At 42.0% G+C, this 20,034-nt stretch overlaps 1 protein-coding gene across 1 annotated transcript; it reads right to left on the bottom strand.

Moving 5' to 3' along the window:
- Nucleotides 1-1,557: 1,557 nt before the first annotated feature.
- On the bottom strand, nucleotides 1,558-19,556 carry LOC112467966 (the record flags this gene model as incomplete). The annotated part of the gene is made up of 14 exons (XM_025036934.1): nucleotides 1,558-2,610; nucleotides 2,865-3,029; nucleotides 4,774-5,194; nucleotides 5,611-5,902; nucleotides 5,991-8,834; nucleotides 8,927-9,083; nucleotides 9,179-10,134; nucleotides 10,313-10,485; nucleotides 11,150-11,311; nucleotides 11,393-11,533; nucleotides 11,842-12,014; nucleotides 14,320-14,904; nucleotides 15,554-15,626; nucleotides 19,368-19,556. Coding segments are annotated over 14 exons (6,480 nt in total), but the record flags the coding sequence as incomplete, so codon positions are not given.
- Between the last annotated feature and the right edge of the window lie 478 nt (nucleotides 19,557-20,034).

The raw sequence follows: 20,034 nt of genomic DNA, 5'->3' as shown, positions 1-20,034 counted from the left end.
TATTGTCTTCTAACGTCTCTAACTAATGCATAATTAAATTCTTGCTATTTTTTAAGTATTATTTTAGATTACAGTATTCTATTACTCTAATTATTAATATAGTTATTAATTATGTTCTTTTAAATAATTTATGCAAACGCAAAATGCGGCAGAAAGTTTCGCATACTGAAATGTAAAACGTATGCAACAGCATTTTAAAACTCTTTATTGTCAAATCTCGTTTGAGAGAGCATGATTTGCATCAACGGATACATAACAATGTTAAAATAAACTTTCGTATTTCTCGAGATTCTTGTCGTTCGTTACATTTGAGAGCTTGTAACCTTTCCGATTGTAAAATCTTTTGCAAAAATGCATACTTACCATCAATAATCACAAGGCGTTGTTGGAAAAAGATGTTCCTCGAAAATTATGTGTTTCAAATCTCTATCCATTTGGATTTTCGTAAATTTGTCTATTTTAATTATGCTCGTATTTAAGAAAAGATTTTCGGTATTGTAATGTGCATTTCAGGAAAAAAAAACAGAAACATGCTGATACACCCGCAGATGGGTATACAAAAAGGCACTTAATTATTAAATAATAATTATTGTTGCTAGATAAATGTGTTCATGGTTACGGTATTTTATTTCAAACGTTATATATAAATTATCATACAAATACAATAGCATAATCGTAATATATTATAAATGTTAAACAATCCTGAGTAATTATTCTACATAAGGGACAATCGAAAAGTTTTTAACATCCACTATCGTTTTAATATCGAGCGAATCACTGGAACGAATCGCAGTATGATATATGTATAATATAAAATACAATAGTAACATATAAACAATCCATACACACAATATATGGGAGATTGTGGGGAAAGGGAGGAATTAATCGTCTATATTTTATTGATCCTTAATAAAACGTCATAAACTATACAGTATTAACATCAAATGATCGCAATCTGAAAACATTTACATAATGAGAAGATGCGATAATACACAGTGCAATACCATATCGCCGTATTACGTGCAATATCTATACATAACAAGAGCGAGAAACAAGCGTAAAATGATATCTTCGTTCTCGATTAACAAACTAAAATTTAATTCTCTCTTTTTTTTCCTTTTATAACCATTCAACCTAATAGTATCAGAAATATCTTCTCTGTAATAATCAGAAGTGCATAATTCATATAAAATATTCGTGTCTTAAAGATAACAAACTTAACGGGATCCCCTCTAAGAGAGGATAGACATATACGCAAATATAGAATCAAATTTAACCAGCATATAAAATGGAATCTGCCGTTTAACTTGACGAATATACTCAACAAATACAAATCAGAATTACGAAAATCCAATGATGTTAAACATTTAATCATTCGTATTTCAACGTTAATACACTTAAAAAATATTATTTCCTTTAATAATAACCGTAGAGTAGGATTTGTTTAACGTGAAAGATCAAATCGTAATTTCATTTATCGAGTACATTGAGCCGATGCGAATTTCAAGAAGATTGTGGAAACTTAATAAATATTTATCCTTGGTCCTATATATTTTTAAATCGAGACACAGTTCTACGCTACATTATAATAAGCTATCACGACGATTGTATACATGATTCGTAATACATTTCCTTAACACACACGCTTTTTAGCACCAAACAGTACATCGTGAAGAATTTTGCGCACAGCGTTTTGCGGTAAATAATGCCCCCGAAATATGTATTCCAAAATCGCGACATTCGCGAAAAGTCAATTGTAGCAAAAGACCTGCTCGCAACTAACGGTAAAAAACCCCCTTATCAAAGTCTAAATGCATATCAAAGAACGGTCGCCCGCAAAAGGGGAGCGTGACACGCGAGTAAATACGCTTAGAAAAATTTCTCGGAAAAAATTCTGTCAAAAATGACCTATCGCGATCGATAGACCCGCGATGAATTCTTGACATTATGAATTTTCACATCATGGAAGAAGAAGAATTGTAGAATCCTTCCTCTTCTAGTAATCGGGACTCGTTTCGGCTATTGAATCATGTTTACTTAATAAACATGTTCAATATTCACGACGAGCGCGATCGGTATTTCGACTTTGGTCCATCAAAAATCATCCAAGCCTCACGCGATTCTCGTATGGCAGTGGTGAAATTGTAATTCGTGTTCACGCGAATCACACAGATATGGTATTATCCGAATGGTCTGTGTCTCGTGGAGCGTTTTAAAATTATTTATGGTTCCATTATATGTATATCAAAATACTTTCAGTCTTCGAGTTTCCGAAAGAAGAAGCACAGAACGGTATTTCCTCTTTCATTTCGATATCATAAATGGTGATCCCATTATCCAGGTTGCTTAAATTTTGTCTGTCAAATAATTTTAAATACATCAAATGTATAATCGTTTTGACCATTTCTGTGTACGTACACGTATTATCTAGTTATTAATCAAATGAAATAAAAAAAAAAAATCAGAGCTCAAAACGTTTCTTCCTCTCGGCGACCATCCCCACGGCGGGTAGAGGAGGGTGAAGTGGATGATGGTAACTCGGTGTGGGTGTCGGAGGTAGACTGCGACAACTTCTGCTGGACCACCTCATTGCTGGAGACCTCATCAACTCTGTAATGTATAAACAAACAGAATGAATATACAAACAGAACTCTTCAAGCGTCATTATCCTGCACAATTATAAAGCGTCTCGAGGCATCCATGAATTGTGAACAAAAATGATAAATGTACAACTTTACATGTGACACGAGAACTAAAGCAGACATACGAATATCGTACACATCGTGATAAAATGCGATAGACATGAAAGCAGGTAGCACCTATTAAGTGACACTCAATAAAGCGAACGAAGGAGACAAACGGACCTGCAACGGAGAGAGCTGCGGGTTCCGGGGTGAGGCGGGATGTGTGACGAGCGTTGGCACGGAGGGTGTATGCCTGCGAGTGCTGGTGCTTTTCATTCTGCTTGGTCTCCTGCCACCGTTGGGCGCCAGTGCCGCTGCCGACTCGCATCTCTGTTGTTGTGCCACCTTACATGTCAAACAGTTGTCGAAATATTGTTACGCTCAATGCATATCGTTACGTATCCGTAAACGTCTTTCACATATAGACAGCATCAGTTATTGTGTCGCGTTACAAAAGTGAGAATTAAATTCACGATTAAAACTGTAAATTATTAAATATGAATTATCAGCCGCTAATGCTTTTACTTCAGATACTTTTGATTATCGTAGAATCGTAAAAGGAATTTGTTACATGCATCTCAGATTTATTACATCTTCTCTAAATATATTTAATTTAGATCTTTGCATCGCTTTTAGAATATATATGTATTATTGTACGTATGTATATGTACGTAATTATATAAAAACTACTATAAAAACCAATGCAAAGATATATACAACATACATTTTATTTGGAAAAAATATATGTGTATATATATATATATATATCCTTTGCGAATATTTTAAGATAATAGAAAACTAAATTTTAATTTAAATTAATTTAGGCTGATTTCAAATTCTATTATTGTTACGGTTACATTAATGCATATTGCGATATTCTCAGTTGGAGATGTGCCAGTGACTAGATCCATATATGATATAGTGATGTGTGTCATTTTTCTCAGTCACGTTAAAGAAAAATGTATGCATACTTTGAACTGGGCTAATTAATGCCGATATAAAGTTCTTTGTGAAAATTCTGATATGTAAATATATTTTCATTTGACAACCGTCACATCAACGTAGTTTGTACATCACCTGCACATCTTTAGCACATATTATATACGATACGTGGCTAATTTATATATTTATTATAAATTAGACATTTATAGCGTGTTACACCCACGGTAAGGCAAAGTTATTTTGTATATTGCACATCAGTGGACCCGTACACAATTAATGTTAGCAAATAATCAGCGTTAGACAAGCATTGCATAATGCATCGTATGCAATTGATATCAGACAATAGGCACGCTTTTGACGTTAGTTGTCAGTAATTCATAAATAACTTAATTAAGATTAGGAGACCGCCAATTTTGTCGATTATTCTCATGGAAATTTATACAATAATTAACAATATAATCATAATAAAGAGGAAAGGCTTAAAACTCATTCGTATATACATGCAATAAGGATAAGTTCTTCACAGAAGTTAAAAAACGTCACATTCCTCGGTAAATATTGCACAGTTATATGCATAATTAAGCGGCCTCTACATATTCACGTAATTACATCTATATTATGCAATACTGATTAATTAATGTCTACAATATCATTTCTACATTAATATTATTGACACAATATTATTGCATTAATAATATTGGTCGTGTAAAGCCCGCTTAAAATAATATGCTCACAGTCTTCATATCAGTCAGCAATATTTTAACAGTGTTAATAGAGCTGTTAATTTCCAAAGCACGTGTTAATCTCATACTCTCTCTCCACAAGGTAATAACAATTAAAGACAGAAACCTTATCTGATACTCGCAATTTTTCCCGTTTTTCTGGCGTTATATTAGGAAACGCTTTTAATTTAAGGACGCAACATTTTCGGTTGCGTATGCGGAAAATCATTTCGAGTAAAAATCTTCAACCAGTACCAATCATAAAGTAACAACGACATCATCGACAGTAAAACCACAATTACGTCAGTGATTACGCAGTAATATTTTACAAAAGCACCGTGGACTCTCCCGCTGTCGACCGACAATACATTCCATCACCGTCGATTTTTCTCCCTTTCCTTCTTTCCTTTATCTCTCTTCTGTACCTTGATACTGATGAGGCAGGCCGCTCCTCGGTCTCAAGCTGTCCCATAACGACGTGCCCAGGTTGCCGTTACGCTCCTTTTGCCCTAAACTCGCCGGCGGCTCTTTCCCGTCAACGTGCGAGCCGGAAACACCGGCACTACTCGCCGGCCTGGCCAAACTACTCGAGTACGGCAACGAGACGGACTTTACGCGCTCGAGTCTGTACGAGAATGCGCTCTGAGGCCGATCCGTCAACAGAGACTGTTTTTGCAACGCGCTGGATAAGGAGCTCGCTCCTTTCGTACTCCGTTCGCACGTTAATTTCTGTTCGCCGCCACCCTGATTACCTCTGAGGCGTTGTGGCGAGTAGGCGGGCGAGTAGTCTAGCGACAGGGCGGCTTTCGACGGCACGCCGGGCGATTCACGAAGGGTGTCCCCATGCTGTTAGTGAAATATCGAAAATATGCGTCAATGCGGCTGATGGGCGAGCGGGAGGGACGGGTTAAACGCTAATCAAATCGCTTCAACTGTCCGTTAACAATTACATCAGTTGTGATATTTGCGACTCATCGAATCGTCGGACGATCTAACATTACATTATTTACAGGGCGATGTATAAGTTCGAGAACGAGTGAAAACGATGAGGCGGTCGTTAATGAAAAGCGCATAGTTTTTTATTTGAGCGATTAAGATACTAAATATGGTCGGAATTTCGTTAAAGCGCGACAAGCTCACTAGGTGAAACACCGTAATATGTAATTGCAGCAGAGTTAATCAATTTAGTAGTGTACATGTTGTTAACCACATCTACTCTTTTTTTCTAAAACGATAAACTTCCAGCCGAGGGACAGTCGTACCTTGAATTGTTGTTGCAGTCGATGCATCTCTTCCCTCGGTTCGGCAAGCTCGTTGTCCCTACCTCTTAGAATATGTATAGTGTCGTTGATACTGCTGTCGTTCGTCTCCAATACTAGATGCGCTCGCAACTGCTTGTTCCTCGCGTCCAGTTGCATGATGTGCTGTTGCGCCTGGGCGAGTTGCTTGGACAGATTGCCCACTTTCTCCTCCAACGCGGCCGACTCCACGCACTTGGACGAATACTTTGCAGACAGAGAAAGAATCTCTTGCTTGATCTCCTCCATTTCCTCCCTGCACGAAAGAAAAGACATGCATTTATAATATCTACAAATCTACATCAATTTAACTCGATGAATATCGAATTAAAATCCTCGCATACTCATGTTCTTTGTGCAGCACGCCAATGTCCTCGCGCGCCTGCATCTGCTTGATGAATTCTTGCTTGAATTTGGCGATCTCCTTCTGCACTTCGTGTTCGTGCGCTTTCCTCATGGCGTCTAATGCAGCCAGAGTCGCCTGTGTCTCTTCGGAGAGCGCCTGTTCCTTTTCCACCCTGAGGTTCTCCAGTTCCTGCCGATGTTTCTCCTCCATCTCGGCGATGATGCGCCTGTGCGAGTTCTCCATAGCCAACAAACCTTTTTCGCATAACGCGCGTAGCTGCTTAATCTCCTCCTTGTATCGCTTTCGCGTCTCGGCGTCGGTGTCCAATTCGGCGCTTATCGATCTCTGATAAGCAGCTCTCAACTCGTTCACGTGAGCCGAATGCTCGGAATCCATCGCGTTGAGACGATGCTCCAGTTTCCTGGCTCTCTCGCGTAAACTGGCCGCCTCGTGCTCGTACTGTGTCGTCAGAGATTGCCGCTGGTTGTCCAATTCGCCCTTGATATCCATCAAATCTCTCTCCTGATTGCGCTTGAGCATCTCTAATTCCTGATTATGTTCGTTAGTTATCTTTTGAATAGTTTCCTGCAGTTGATTGCACGTCTGACACGACACGTTGTTCATATAATCGCTCAGCTTCCTTATCTGTTCTCGTAAATGCAAGCATTTCTCGCATACGCTAGACCAATCCGCGACGCTGCTCGTCGACTTGGGCCAAACGATACTGTCAATTTTCATGCCTGTTTTATCTCTTATACATTTGCTGAGCTCAGCTAGATTCTCTTCCAAGTGAAACAATGACTGACTAACGTTCTTGAGCTGCTCTTTCGACTCTCTTCTTCCGGATATCCTATCCTCGCATTCCTTAGTCAATCGCTGGTAAAGGTAACTATATTCCGCGTCGAGAATCGGATTACTTTGAAGATCGTATCCTTCGTCGTTTGCCAAACAGGAAAGGATCTCTTCGTTTCGGATAAGACTAGATACGAAAGTCTCGCCAGACAATGTCGTAGGTGATTGCCGAGTGGTTTCCTGAAGAAGGGCGATTCTGGAATCTATTAAAGCCTTGTGCGCAATTACGTCGGCGTAGTCTGTGAGCAGTTGGCGGGATTCGTGCTTGGAATCGGGCGTCGTCAACTTGTTCTTCTTCATCGTACGCAAGCAATCCTCGTAAGCCTCCGACAGCTCATGTATGGAGACCTCCATCTCTTGGCGTAATCTCGCTTGCGCTGCGTCCACCCACGATTCTAGCTTAATATTGTCCGCGTTATCAAAGCTGAGGCAAATATCCGTGATCGAGGTGACGTTTTGCTCGTATAATTGTCCATAACGCATGATAACATGAGACACTTCTGCCTGCACGAGTTCCTTGCTCACGGTCTCCTGCGCTAAAGCCCATGCCTCGCGAATACGTCTATCCTCGAGTAGTTTCTTGTTCGAGCCACTGATCTGTTTGCCTGCGAGGTCCTCCTGCTCGGACATACTCAACGTCTCGGCGGCCAGAGATTCCGCGAGCTGTCGCAACTTCGCGTCCTTGTACTTCCGCATGATCTCGTTGATCTCCCGCTGCTTCTGCAGCAGAAAGTTAAGACTTTCGCTGCGAGCGGCACTAATCTCCTTCGGGATTTCCGTCGATACAGAGGCGTGTCCTATCAGTACTAACTTACTCGCTAACACTTTAGTGAGATACTGAATGTAATTCGTTTTTTGGTACGTTTTGGGCTTAGTTCCGTGAATCTTACGTTTTAAGCTTGAGGCAAGCTGACTAGTTTCGACCAATTCACTCAGAACGGCACTTCTGTCCGTTGTACGACTCAGCGCGCATTTTATCTGTCGCAGGATCACAGACTCGAAGGCTATCCTCTCGGCGACGAGTCTCATCTTCTCCCTCTCGTCCAAGCGGCCTTCCTGCGCCAGCAACTGCCGTCTCTTCGTGAGTTCGCTCAGTTTGTCCTTAAGTATAGTTTCTAGCCTAGATACCATTACTCCTACTGACTCGGTGATTTGAGCGCTAGCCTGGTTCTTCTTACATTCTAAGCACGAGTCTAATATTTCATTCACCTCGCGCAAACATTTTTCGGCCTTATCCTCCGCTTGCGTCGAGCCGAGACATTTTTCCAATCGTCTTTTCGACTTTGACACTACTCTCTCTAATTTCTTCAGCCTTGCCATGACCTCTAACGATATTTCGGAGGACCCGCTAATTTCGCTACACTCACTGGAGTCTTTTTCTGCGTCACTGACCATGGTCTCAGCAACGCTCGCCACTTTTGTTTCCAGAGTACTGAGTCTAATCAACACTTTCATTGGTTCAGAACTCGTCGCGCTGTCTAAAGATTTTCTTCGCAGTCTAGCTCGATCTAGATTCTTACTTTCTCTCCTCTTCTCTTTTTTCAGATTAGGACTCGACTCCTTTGAGCTGCTGCCAGCCGAAACAGGAGCGCTGATGCTTTTGCCTCTCTCTATAGCACATATTTTATTTTCTAGATCCAACAGTTTGTCTTCCACCTCCTGAGAGATCTGAAAAGATTCTCTTCCTTTAAGAGAGAGTGATCTTCTCTTATCTCTGCTCTCAGCTTTTGTCAGCTTTTGCTTCAGCGTTCTAATTTGCTTTTCGCTAGCGGCTAACTTGTTGGTTAAGTCCTGGATTCTCGCCGCCATTAACTGAATCTGTGCTTGATTTGTCTCGCTGGCATTAGCTGCGTCCTGCTTATGCGCAAAGATTTCTAATTCCAAAACATCTTGTGTCGCATGAGCTTCTCGTAGTTCTTTCCTCATGGCTCGAATCTCCATGACAGCCTTCTCGAAACGGCTTCGCAACTCATCGTATTCCTCCATGACTCTGCAATAAAAATATCACATTTTATACGATTAGTACTGTATTTGACTATTAAGCTTGCAATATATTTCTTATGTTTTACAATGCGCATTTACCTTTCCTTGTCCAACGCAGTCAAATCTAAATCCAACTCGATATTGGTCAAGTCGCTAAGCGAATCGAAGCTTCGTCCACGTTCTCTCGAAGCTGAGAGTCCATTCTTTTCCTCCAATTCCCTTACTCTGTTATAAAGTCGTTCATTTTCCTCGATACCTAATTTAAGGAATAATGCATTATCAGTCAAACATTATTTAAACTTTGTTAAAATATAAATTGTGTGTTTCATCATAAACAAAATATATACATACCTTGCGACAATCTGTCACTGATAGCTGCTGTTTCCGCCTGTAGATGCTCGACGTTTCGATGATTCGACGTCAATTCGTTCGTAAGCATCTCACATCTCTCCGTCGTCTCTCTCAGGATAGCCTCTGTTTCAAGTAATTTACATTCCAAGACTTCTTTTTCCCTGTTGTACACCTTCTTCATCTTCTCCAAATCGTCCAGATCCTTATTCCTCTGCTGCTCCGTCCTCTGTATCGTATTCAACAATTCTTCCACTTGTTTCTCCCTGATAGACGCCTCCGCTTTCTGCTGTCGGAGCCTAGACAGCTCCTTCTCTGCACTCGCGATGTCGTTTCGCGCCGCGTTCAGCTGCGATTTCAAACTCTCGATTTCGTTCTCCTGACGCTCGACAATGACTAGTAATGTACTCGGATGGGACTGATTCTGATCTAATTGATCGCGCAACAGCGACACTTGATTCTCCAAAAGCTCAACGATAAGAGGGCTGTCGTTGGTACTCGAGAGGCAGCTGTTGTTCTGCAGATGGCCATTATTCTGCTCCTCGTCCTCGCCGAGTTCGCAGCAAGCCATCATCAGATCCTCTGATCTCACGCTGTCCAGGGTGCTTCTTCGCGAGCTCGGTGGAGAACTCCGACTTCTCTTGTAGACTCTCGATCTGGAACTCGATCTAGACCGAGCTTTCACCCTCGACAACGCGGTTCTCGTTAACGGCGGCGACGGTGGTAATTCCGACCACTCGTGGTTTGCCGCATCCGACCAGCCGGAACCCTTCAACGTCATAGGCCAATCGTCGTTCCTCACCAACGGCGGCGACACCGGCATCTCCGACCAGTCGCCGGACTCTCTTCGTCCACCCTCGGAAGCGGTCCTATACTCTTCGTCAGACGAGAACAGAACCGATCTGGGCGTGATGGATGTCGATGGAACGACAGAGTCTCTTTCACGATCCGTAATGGATCTATAAAACAATAGTATGCGTCCTTAAAAATGTAATTAATTATCTCTTGGAAAAATTTCTCTATTTTGCAAAAGATATACTGCAATATAATGTTATATGTATAACTTTTTTTAAGCGTTATATATGCACTTTTTAAATAAAAAAATTGTTTGCTAAACAATTGTGTAATTATACTCACGTAGTAGGTGACTGCGGATTCGTCTCTTGCTGAGTATCCGGGCAGACGGTAAGAGAATCCACGTTACTATCAGGATCAGGCAGATTGGCCGCTCTTCTGATGGCCGACATCCAACTGGACCTAATACCAGCTGTCACCGCGGACAGCACCGTGCTACCTCTGTCGTCCCAGGCCTGCGTCGTAAGCCAAAGTAGTTAGTAAGCGTCGCTCGAAGGACATAAGCATGAAAGAAATGTCATGCAACCACATAGGCTTCATCTCGAGCGAGAAACGCGACCGCTGCCAACAATCAATAGTGTGAACAAGAAGCTCCCGATTTATTCTACCGTGAAATTGAGTTAGCATTTTCTTCTAGACGCTCCTATTCTAAATGCGGGAGCTAATTCCGATCTTTTAATTCGAACAAACGTATCTATCTCAACTGGCTTAAGTTGAAGTTGCCAATAATATATCTTTTAATACTTCTGATGACTATTTTTCATCTTTTCACGTCTCGTTTATTATGCAAAAAATGTATTTAAAAATTTTTCTAGAGAGAGAGAGAGAGAGAGAGAGAGAGAGACATGCGAATCTAATTCTCCTGACTTCAAGATAAACTTTTCCAAATTCTTTAAATTAATATACATTCAATTTTCTCTACTTTGAACTTTTCCAGTGAGAAAAGTGGGTCACGCTAGATCATGGAGAGTCGCTAGACTTTAATTTAAAATAAAACAATATTATCGCGTAATTAAGAAGCTGTAATTAAGCAAATTGCTTTGCAAAAGGGGCTACTCTCCGGGAAACACGAACGCTTCTCTCTCACGCAAACGCGATATCATAATTACGAATACTCACGACAGTCTGGAATCCGTAATTTCGTGCGACCTGAAGCGGCGTGACTGCGGTGACAGTATTGAGGTCTATAACGCCATCCATAATGCCCTTGTCCTCCGCACAGGGATCCCTATAGTACATCAGTCCGCAACCCCTCAGAACAAACCAATGTTTGTTCCATTCCTAAAAATGGGAAAAAAAATAAATAATTTTATTAAGCGAGATTTATGGGACTCCTCTCGCTATCGAATATGCGAGACGCACCTTGTTCAAGCCTTGCTTCATCAACCAGCCCTTCTTGATGTTCAGCAAGTCCTCTGCCGGCAGATCGACTCTCAACTCGGAAGTAGGTGAATACCTGATGCCGGAAATATCTAGGCCGCAGCCGTCGGGATCGCCTCTGATCTGTACGTGAAATGCGTATCATAATGTATCTTATTTTATACTATTTTAATCAATTAAAATCAATATCAATAATCTTCTATACAATAAAAATTATTCATTCAATTAATCAGTGTCAATAATTTTCTATATATAAACGTCGTATTTTTATTTCTCACAAAAGCTTAATTGCATGATTAAATAAGTCGAATCAGATATATTTCCATAAAATATCTAATAAATGTGCTTTAAAGAATAGTGAGTAATTGTTATTCTGCCGATGTACGAGGTACAATTAGCGGCCAATAGTAGTTTTTCGTATCTTTACGTACAAGTTTATCCTGATGAGCCGCATTGACCGCATCCACGACGTCCCTCGTTGGCTCCGAAGTTCTTGGCTTAATTCTTCTCACTCGCGGCTGCGTTAACGAAGCTGCTATATCTCGTAGCTTTCCCTCTCTCTCCCGTTCGTGCTCCAAAAGTATCCTCCGGCACGCATCGTCGTCTGCACAATATACATATACTTTCCTACATTTCTGCATCACGCAACATCGCAATGTAATGTTAACGAATTTATCTGGTCCATCTATCTACTTTATTTATTCTCTATAATTTCGATCTGTTCACGAGCCTAACGGCGTACCCCAGGACAGTATAATTATAATTATGATATTTAGAATGCCGATGAGAGGGGAACCCAAAAGACCACCGCACGAGGCGAAACCGTTAAGTCGGCTTTCTGCGCTCGTAGTTATCGAATATTCGTTTCGCTACGTCGCGTCGCCGCGTCGGCAAGTTAACTAATTAATTTCTTTTCTGCTTAAGCGCCCCGTTCGCCCGACATGGGCGCTCGTTGGCACGGGTAAACGACTACTCCGCATTAATTGACTGCCGACTAATTAATAACTTTCTAGCCAATATGATGCCGCAACAAGCGAAAGACCGTCTTGTGCGCGCGCTTTACTTCTCGTTTATCTTAGCGGTATGTCAAAATCAACCACGTCATTATATTAATGGCTATCTCTCGTCATAAAAAAGACGTTACTGTTTCATCTAGGGAATACATTGAATTATTGACAGATTAAAATATATAACTGAAGTCGTTTGAAAATTCAATTATATCAAACGGGACTCTCTATAAAATTAAATTAGCAGTGAACGATATTAAAATAAATATAAATTTGCTTAAACCTTCGTGAGAGAATCACGGTTTTGCTAATAAATCGACGATTTCTCGTGAATAAATTCCGCATCGGAATTTTTCGTCGGACTAAAAAGACTGTAAAGAGAATCAGAAATGTTAAGAATTTTATAAAATTTAAAACACGAGCTCTTTTATAAATAATGTCAGCATGTATTTTTTAAGGGTTTTTTACCGGTTAGTTTTTGAGAATAATTCATATGCCTTATTTATAAAAGACGCTTATGTATTAAATTTTATGCAATTCTTAACATTTCTGATTCTCCTCACAACCACCTTAAACCGACCAAGGCTAATCGGCGATCTGCGGTTCAATCTCGCGAGTGATTTCGGTACTCCGATAAGACAGACGCGTTTCAATAATCCACGTTCATTGGAAATCGTTAGAGAGATCGTTCGACTGTTTTCGCGTGCCTTCGTCCTGATTTTTCGCGAAGCAGTTTCTAAAGTATCCCGTCGTTCGTTTGGCGTCGATCTAAATGAAATCTACGGATCGCGCGGTGCAGCGCAGCACAGCGCGGCCGAGCGACCATAGATTTCCTTCGAGATTGCACGCATGCAATTACGCAACGTGTAACGCCAGGTACGGGATTCTGGTACTCTGCTGGGGGCTTTCGAGAGAAAAACGCACGGACGAGAACCTAATGTTGAAAATCCTGTAAAACCGAAAAACGGCAGTACGATTTTTTATAACATATCGCCGGCCGTAATTCTTATATCGTGAGTGGAGAATTTTCCTTAGTAATATTATTAGAATAGAATGTATTCGTTGTTATAATTTTGTTATTAACTCATATAATTCGTTGTAATGTCAGTTATAAATATTATTTTTCTCCTCTAAAGAAGATTTAATTTCATTAACATAGCTATGTAAAGTCTAGCAACGTTTTCACACTAATTGCTACGTTTGCGGTATCAATTACATCGAATAAAAATAAGTCAGCTCTGACTTAATATGTCAGTCGTTTCTTCCGCGGACTGCAAATCATCGTCATTGAGAATGTAAAACGCAAAGTGGCAGCGTCCTAGTTTCCATCCGCACATAAACTAGTTTTATCCATCTATTAAGAGCAAGAAAAACTTTCGACGTGAATCGTGACAAGGTGAGACGAACCTCCTGAGAGTTATGACTTCTAATGTGACTTTCACATGTGTTTCGAAATGAAATCACATTCTTCGTAAATTGTTTTTGTCGATTATCCACATACAATTTCTAATTCTAACATAGTCGGTGATAAATCATCCCAAATAAGACAATAATAATTTCTTATCATTAGAATTCTAGCTGTTTATTAAATAATTATGTTAAAAAATATTTAGTTCAACGTATCGCGAGATGATGGAAAGAATGTCACAAGCGACTTAACATTTAAGAATCGTCACTATAATAGTCCAGCTTAATTTCTCGGTTTGATTACGTAAATCGTGAACAGAGAACACAATCTTATGCTCCATATTGCAAAGATATAAGGCAGATACATAAAGACATCAGGCATACAGATGTCCTGTGTAATCAGAGTCAGAGAGATGTCAGAGTACGGATGACGGTATCGTCCGTAGGAGTCGCCGCATCAATAGGGAGAGATTGTGCCTCATTTAATATACCGACCTAGTTTCTCGCCGGAGGCTGGGCCGGCCGCGTCGCCGATAATGCCGCCTGTCCGCTCGCCCTGCTGACTCATCCTGCGCCTGGCCTTGTCTTCGGCGCGGAGCTTGTCCCGAGTCGGCGGTGACGCGCTGCTAGCAGGTTGATCTCGATAGCTCGTCGATCTCGCGTCGTTGGGGATCATCGGCGGCTTATCGGTCAACGAGACGATGCTGCTCGCCGTCGTCGTCGTCGCCGTGGAAACGGCGGTCGAGGAAGTCGAGTAGGCCGTACTGGAGACGTTGCCGTTCAACGACGACGACGTGGTCGACGTCACCGCGGTCAGATAATTTCCGGCGGAGCCGTTCTCGAGGGCGCGCAGAGGCGACAGATTGTTTCTGATCTCGGAGATGCTCTCCGTGTTGCCGTTGGTCAGCACGCTGCTGCTGGTGGCGGTAATGACGCTGGTCGTCACCAAGGACGGCGTGGACGAGAAAACGGAGGAGCACAGATCCGACGTTCCGCCGCCGGTCTCCGGAATCCACGCGGTGCCGCGCGGCTCCGATCGGCAGCTATTGAAGCGCGGTCGCGGTGGATTTGGCGTGTTACCTGGCGAACAAGTTTCAAATGCTATCTTTTGTAAAAGCTCAGACGAGCGGATAAGAACAGAGACAACGGAATGCAAGATCTCTACAAATAAGACAAAAAAGTATATCCTTTCTTAGGAGAGAAACAGTGGTATCGAAACTTGGAAACTTCAGTGTGAAAGAGATTTGTACATTGTAATAAACTTGTAAGAGAAATTAAAAGGATCATTATCTCGGACGATACGCGACTCAACTCCAGTTAATCGCCGTAATTTTCGTCGTGGGTAATTAAAATAAATGCAATTCAATTAGGGATAACGAGAACTTCGTTCTAGAAACTGAGAATAACGAGGTGACAGCGGTATAATAATAGCCGCACATCATGAAGAAGATATTTTCCTTCTTCCTCGCGCTAGTTGTCTTCCTGTTATTTGTATTCATCTCCGTCACACGCGTTTCCATGCGATATTCATCACGCCGGCTGAACTGTCGTACGTTACCCCTCGTTACGTCAAATTGTTTGAGTAAAGACTATGTCTATGCAATACCGCGAAAAGACTATATGAGATAGTGATTACACCGTCACCATGTTAAGCACCGGCGCGGGAAATGTCTGTGATTATTATAAATACTATAAAATTTACATAGCACACAAGTAAGTAGGCACTCACTTCGAATCGTCGGCGTAACTTGTAGGATCGTCGTCTGCCCGCCGGGAAAGGTTGCATTTCGTTTGTGCCGACCCTGAAAACCATAAAATGGGCACACCGTGAAGCGCATTGCAGAAGTGAGTTTACCCAAGGTCTATTGTTAAAACTCTCGAGCGTTCCGTCGCTGTAACAATACACAGCCGGATAATCGATTGCGACGGGGATACGCGCGATCTGAAAAGCGACCCGCGAATAATCGCACGATTATGTTCATCCGCGCCCATAATCGTGAGAATACCGCGCGATCCGCGAACGGATGTATTTCTCGGGGCACGCTTAATCGAATTTTAATTTAACGCATAAATCACGAGATATATCCACAGTCGCACTATCAATTCTAATAATAACGAGTATAAAATTATTATCTATTCATTCATTAATAGTTTAATGTTTCTAACGTAAGTAATATATTGTCTTCAAACACCGTTCTATATCTTCAGTTGTGAAAGAAGTTGTGATGATTGCTAATAAGTTGACTTCGCCAATAGTCTCGAGATGCAAAGCAAGCCTCCTTTGCATAGACAGCGTGGCGGTTCGAAGGACAACGGAGAATGGGGAGGAATGGGTAAAAAAAAAACGTGGAAAATAACGCGGGAGTAACGTTCCCTCCACGTTCACCCGCGTTAAATGTCGCCGCGCGGCACATAAGTATATTGCGTCTAGCCTTGGCCTCGTAACGTAATCGTTCGTTTACACCAGCCAGCGCGGGTCCGCGACAACGAGGTGTAGCCATTTGCCGATCGATCATTGCTTGCGTAACGGAATTGACGTACGTGTAATCTCCATATGAACAATGCGAGTCTTACGATGAGATCCTAAACGATTCGCGCGAGGACGATTGATCGATTGGTAGCTGACGCGAAACCCGCGGGCGCAAGGAATACTTCATTCTGTTTTGAAGAGATAATTATCAAGCTATTGCGGCAGCGAGAAAGAGAGAGAGAGAGAAGAGGGGAACCCTCGGATGTACCGAAGGAGAATGCTTTTTGTCTGAAAATTACAACTTTACGAACTTCAACCTACGCGTTGTAACACATACTTCAGGAGCAATAATTTACAAAATATCGGATATGCAAAGTGTTGTATTTGCATGTTTCAGAATATTTCTTTATACGTCCCGGCAATTTAAATCAGAAAATATTTTCCTCTCGCAAGTATATCTTTTCGTTAATTAATTTATAGAGTTAATTTAAATAAGAATATATGCGCACAGCAAGAGAGAAGTATAAAAAGAAGAACATTAACCGAAACGTCGATATGTCGTAACTCGTGAGACCTACTTTGGGATGAATTTTTGGACGTTGCGTGTACTTCAAATAAAAAATATCTCCCTTTGAAATCTATCTTTCGGTGAAATAATCTCGTCGATATGATCGGTGTGTGCAACGATGCGGTAATTGTTTCGCGTTTTGTACCAGAAGCGGCAAATGAAGAGAGATATTTCTTCTGCTTGCCGATCGATCATTTCTTGCGTAACACGTGGCCGAGCGATTCGCGGTGTTGTCATAAAACTCCGAGCGATGTAACGAATGAAAGCTTTTGAGCGGCTCGATTTACAACGGGGCTGATTTATTGGAAAGTCCGCGAATGGACACCTCGGCCTACAATTTCGTAAATCGAGAGAGAGAGAGGCTAGAGTGGCTAGACAATTGCTCGCACTGGGAGGACCGTCGACGCGGACCCGATCCGAATTTCTTCTCGGCTCGCTCGCCGACTTGTAAGTTACGTAAGAAACACATACAACACGCGGTATATACAAACACCGTATAACGCTCGACACGCCGTTGTAAACTTGAAATCGTTGACAAGCTGAGATTGGATAAACATGTTTCGCTTTAGCAGCGGTTGTTTTACGGCCGCAACAATTTGCAACACGCGTGAAATGTCATAAATTTACGGCTGCCTCGTGGCACTGGCCATGGCGAATGGAACGACGAAGCTGCAAAAATCACTTCTTTTTTTTCAGCTCGTTCGCCAATCTCACGTATCTTGCTTTACATATCTTGCCAATTAACGAACTTATGGCTGCTAATAAGCGAAATATGAACAGAAATGTGGATATCATGCTCTGAACAAGTTCTCCAATACGATGAGACGTCAGTATATGTATATATAAAGAATTTAAAAGGCCGTAAGTATCTAACTTGTAACGTGACGTGTTAAGAACACGCACGTAATTAATGGAGTTACCTGTAAGGCAGCTTTTACAAACTAGAAACGATCGTTCTCACGTCCCCGGCACGGGCTTCGACGGTGATCGCATAGCAGCGAGTGAAACGGTGCACTCTCTATTTGTCACTAAGCGCTTTCGGTCGTTCGGCTGAATAATAGGCGCTCTTTTTGCGAGACGCCCCGACGCGGCGTTAAGCGACGAGTGAAAAGAGAAAACGGGGAGAGGGGGAGGGAACCTGCTTTGGAGAGATCGCGAAAAGACGGATGAATCGCAGGAAATGGCCAATCGACTCGACTGACAACCCCGCGAGAGACGCGGTCCCAGCAGTGACACTCGCGCACTACTGGCGTTATTGTCGGCGTAATGAGCGCGCGTCGCGGTACGCGCATCGGTCAGCGTGTGGCGATTATGCGAGGCAACGTCGGCAGTTTCACTGTCGCTTACGTTATTTTTTTTTGTTCGTTCCAAGGCCTTTCAAGCGCCGACCGGCGCAATTGCACTCAATAACCGCTTCATCACGCGAAAGCGCGCCCGTTTATGAACTCGACGACGCATTTTTTTACGTCGCATTCTGTCCTACATCGTCGCTAATCCCACGTACAACGGCCTCTTTTATGTAACGAAAGACAATAAAGACATTTTCGTCGCCGGCATCGTCCACGAAGTAGCGTTAATGTTGACTAATAATTTTCGCGAATTAATTCATAAATTGATTTTATTCACGATTTAATTAGAAAGTATAGATAATACATTTTTTAAAGCTTATGATTTGCATATACTCTAGAGAGCACTGTAAGAAATGCGAAAGAAAGTAAATCTTCAATCATTTAACACGATTTCAATACGTTCCGTAATAAGCATTCGCATTGAAATAATCGCGATATTCTCTCTCGCGTTAGATTTCTGGTTAACACACTGAAACCCTATCGGAGCTAATCCCGCATCCCGCCGACGCCGCGACGCGAAAATACATCGCGAGCGGGGGAATCATTCTTGCACGCGTAACAAGCGTGACGCGAGAAAGGATGCATGGCACGTAATGATTATGCGAGGGCACCAGCAATCAGCCGACGGTTGCGTTTTCTTACCCGTTTGCGTGACTCCGTTCTCTCGCGCAACACTCTTTGCGAGAGACGTAATACGGTATCGATGTATGGAGTCCCGCCGCCGCGCCGCTGCGTATCCTCCGTAATCGACAGAAAATTAAATTCTCTAATGATACACGTAAGACGCGATTCTACATTCGCAAGTGTACATTAGGCATTCAAACGCACGGCTTTCTCCGCTCGGCAATCGAGCCGTTTTCTCGAATCGATATTTCCCTCGTAATTCGACGCAGAAATTTGATTACACCTTTCGTTACAACAGTTCCCGATGCATTTTATTATTGCAATTACCCGAAGAATATCTTTAAAAAAAAAGAAATAAATCGTTTAATTTTTATTTATAACAGTTTTGCAACAGCAATTTTAATATTAATTATACGCTTATGATTTATCTCAATCATCAAAAAAAAAAAAATATCCTAGAATTAATTAGGTAGATAACATAAATGAAATATGAAAAAGTAATAGACGCGAATATTATATAAGTTAGACCAACCTTATTTCGCGAATACACCTGGAGAACGTCCGTCCACCACCTGGTCTCTTCGCGACACGTCCCTTTGACGAAGGTCACACCCTCCGGCGAAGTCACGGCGAGGCTGTAAGGATGCCCGGTGACGTCCTCGGCTGCGGCCACCTCCAGAACGCGGGTCATGTCGATCCTCGCCTGAGGCACCGTTTCTGGCTGCAATGATAAGAGGAGGAACACCTGATATGAGACCGGCAAACACGGAGCGTTCTACTTTATACGCGAAATTACGACGAGTTAACTTAATGGAACGTCAAATTATCGTGGATCTCTAGTCATGCGTTCTCACACGTAAATGTCGCGGTTATTATGCAAAAGTCGATGTCAAACGAAACGCCCGACATCGTGGACACCGTAAACACACGCGTGTCTATCCGTGTACGCGAAAATATGTATGCGGTGATAATTACTATATCGGTCGCGGTGTGTGCTTGTCGCTATTAAAAGGAAAAGGACCGAATAATTATAATAAATGAGATAATGATAATAATCTTTTCACATCGTGCACTGCAGCCGCGTGGCCCTCATTTTTATGGCGCTGAATTTTTTTTCTTTTACGAACGGCCGTTTCACGAAATTATACATGCACACCCGCATTCGGTTGGCTGGCTTACATCGGACTCACTTTACCGGA

The sequence above is a fragment of the Temnothorax curvispinosus genome, unplaced genomic scaffold (assembly GCF_003070985.1).
Source record: "Temnothorax curvispinosus isolate PA1 unplaced genomic scaffold, ASM307098v1 QBEX01017936.1, whole genome shotgun sequence".
In the NCBI taxonomy this organism is placed as follows: Eukaryota; Metazoa; Arthropoda; class Insecta; order Hymenoptera; family Formicidae; genus Temnothorax; species Temnothorax curvispinosus.
The sequence above is the reverse complement of the archived record's forward strand: the minus strand, read 5'-3'. Positions and strand labels throughout refer to the sequence as shown.